At 36.2% G+C, this 3,056-nt stretch overlaps 1 protein-coding gene across 2 annotated transcripts in view; it reads right to left on the minus strand.

Moving 5' to 3' along the window:
- Positions 1-725: 725 nt before the first annotated feature.
- ATRNL1 (attractin like 1) overlaps positions 726-3,056 on the minus strand; it is a 572,934-nt gene continuing 570,603 nt past the window's right edge. For both annotated transcript variants that reach the window (XM_023530113.1, XM_023530111.1), the window contains one exon: positions 726-2,630. In XM_023530113.1, the coding sequence (XP_023385881.1) occupies positions 2,506-2,630 (125 nt within the window). In that variant the 3' untranslated portion in view covers positions 726-2,505. The remainder of the gene's footprint in view (positions 2,631-3,056) is intronic.

The raw sequence follows: 3,056 nt of genomic DNA on the forward strand, positions 1-3,056 counted from the left end.
AAAAAGGAAGAATTAAAATTAAAAGTGGCCGAAATGGGGGGGAAAAAATAACACGACACAAAGTGATTATCCCTGAGGTCCTTTCAGTCCATTTTACCTGAGGATGAAGAATTTTATTGCCAGTAAAGAGCTCTGATAAGCTGAGAAGACACTGCATAATTAGTCACGAAGTTAGCCGAAATATTTGGTCTGGGAAGGTATAGCATGACTTTAACTTAATATTCCTTTAGGTCCCGTAATTCCCTAAAATTTAAATTTTCAAGTTTTAAAAACCGGATGGGATTCAAAGTGGATGAAGCTTGATAGTACTGTTTGGGTAGACTCTAAAAATATAGCTGAAATTGATTTTACATACAACTCTGCATGTTTTTTGTGTTGTTGTTATATAAGCTTTTTCTCATGTCAATCATTAGAAAATTAAACAAATTGGGCAATCATTTTATTTTTAAATGATTATATTTTTGTAATCACCAGTTTTGTCAATTTATATTTCCAGGAGAAAAATTAACATGTAAAGGGTCCAAAAAGAAGCTAATAAAATTGCTTGATTGTATTTAGGAGACATTTACAAACTTTGCTCACCTTTTTTTGAGAGAGAAAATACCATAGGAAGGTAAAAACAACCAGCTCCACACTCCCCACTTCCAAAAGAAACCCCACATGTTATAGATAAAATTACTCTAAGGATTAGTCTTATTTTTAACGCATGGAAAATAGCAACTTTATCATGCCAACATAAGGAATATATACTATATTTCATAAATGCCTAATTGTTAAAACAATGACAATAGTCATGGTTAGATGCAACCTAGCAATTTTATATACAATGCAACTACATATTATATGATCATTCCTGATATATGTTATATTCAATCCTCATCAAATTAAGCTGACCGTGTATAAATGGCATTATGAAATAAACATTTAATATCATAATAGGGTCGTGTCCCGCTAACTGCACAACCATAGCATGCAAGTAACTATGCATTAGCTGTAAACGGTGAAGTATCATTACCTTCCAGAAATCCAGAGAACATGAAAAGCACATAGGTAGTGCTAAAGATCAATTATATTTAAATGACTTTTATATTGAACAAAACTATTATCGCATAAAAGCAGCTTTGGATGTTCTGTCAGTGTTTTCTACATATATCCTGTACTCACCCTGAAAAGTCTACAATTCCCAACAAGACCTGTGAATGCTACTGAATTATCATGAACTGTGGTCAAGATTAGGAATGATTCTACGTTCCAACGTGAAAGCTGTTTTCTATCAGTTTTCCTTTCTGCCACAATTCAGTTTTGAGTCATTAAGAAAAGGCTGAGTATGGGCAATAATGAACTTATTTGATTTTTTTAAACCGAAGACTTTCTCTCATGACACCAATGTGTTCACGTCAGAAATAAGAATGGTAGAGATGCTTGCCTGTTTCTCTACTGGTAATCTCAGAGAAAGAGTGGACAGAAATGAACCCAGGTCACGTTATAACTGGGGAGGTGTCGCCTCTAAAAAATACTTTTCATAACATTCGTAAAAGGGAGATAAAACCTCGCTGCTAGGAGAGGGAGGCCAAAAGAAGACGATCTGTTCTTTTAAACATGCGGATGCATCATTTATGTCTGATCCAATGATTCCTAGGCAATTAAAAAACTACCACATTAGAGCAGAAGCTCGCACTCTGTAAAATAACTATTTCAGCTCTCTTCAGGTTTGCGGTATTGAAGGCTGTGTTTGGGAGGAGGAGAAAAATTGATTGCTGGACAGGCTTCTCCATGCTCTGTCAGCTCTGAAAATGAGTTCGGCAGTTGGCACGGACGACAGGAAGGTCCTCTTCACCCGGCATCCTAATAAACCTTCTGTGAAGTTGCACACACCATCCATCCAAATGGACTCATTTGGGTCTGCATTCCAGTTAGGTGGAAAATAGTCACATTCTCAAACTGAGTTTGGACACGATGCAGTCATGTGAAATATTTAAATACATTGCCTACATCCTACTAAATCAAAATCTTTCATTTACATTTACAGTGAGATAAAACAGCATTTAAAGCCATTGCCATTTGTTCATTTTCTGTTCATATACAAGTGATTTAAGTTTGCTTATGAGGCAAAAACTGTACAATTCTCATCATTCAGGCTTTATAAAATGTCTTTCTTTAAAGTCTTGGGATATAAACAGTTTGGTTTATACGAATTACGTATTTTTCATCTGCATTTAAGAAACAATATACATCTTTTCCAGAGTAATTTAATGTTATCTAGAAGTCTAAGAGAGTCGTAAAAACTGACTTTATCACCCGTGACCTTCGATACTGTTACTTTTATAAAACTCATGAACACTCTTTGGCCACTTGGGTCACTGCTCATTCGAAGGGAAATGTACTTGAGTCCTGGGACCATACAGAGATTTGTCTCCATAAAAACTGAGGCCACAGACCAGCCTTAAACGGAAGCCATTTACAAAGTCAAACAAGTACAGAAAATCCAGGCGTGGTTCCTATTTCTCAGACACAAGTTCCTTGTCGTGTTGAGAGGTGGTGTTTTCGATTTCGGATTCCTGAAGTCTTGTCTTTACTATCTGAAGGCTTCTGCTGGGAAATATCTATTAGGGCACTGGCAATTGCAAGGCCTGGAAGAAAAGGAAAAAGGCCTTTAACTGTTTGGTTAGATATTTCTGGGATGGAGACAGTGGTGGCTTAGCACCTTATTTTAATTGTTTTACATTCAGTTATCACATGTAGCTGTTTATTGGAAGTTATCATGTTGTTACACTTTACTTACAATGTTTCTTAACTTAGACATATGAACTTCACACATGAAGAAGAAGAAAAAAAGATCCAACAAAGTTAATTAATTGACTCTGACTCCAGACAATCAAATTCGGTGTGTGACAAAATATCACAATCGGTTGTGGATTTGATGCCACATCTTAGTTTCTACGGCTAAATGCAAGTTTGCTCTGGATGTGTAAGGAACTTTCAGTGTTACTACTCTGTGTGTGTGTGTGTGTGTGTGTGTGTGTGTGTGTGTGTGTGTGTGTGTGTGTTTAATGTGG

The sequence above is a fragment of the Pteropus vampyrus genome, unplaced genomic scaffold (assembly GCF_000151845.1).
Source record: "Pteropus vampyrus isolate Shadow unplaced genomic scaffold, Pvam_2.0 Scaffold46, whole genome shotgun sequence".
NCBI lineage: Eukaryota > Metazoa > Chordata > Mammalia > Chiroptera > Pteropodidae > Pteropus > Pteropus vampyrus.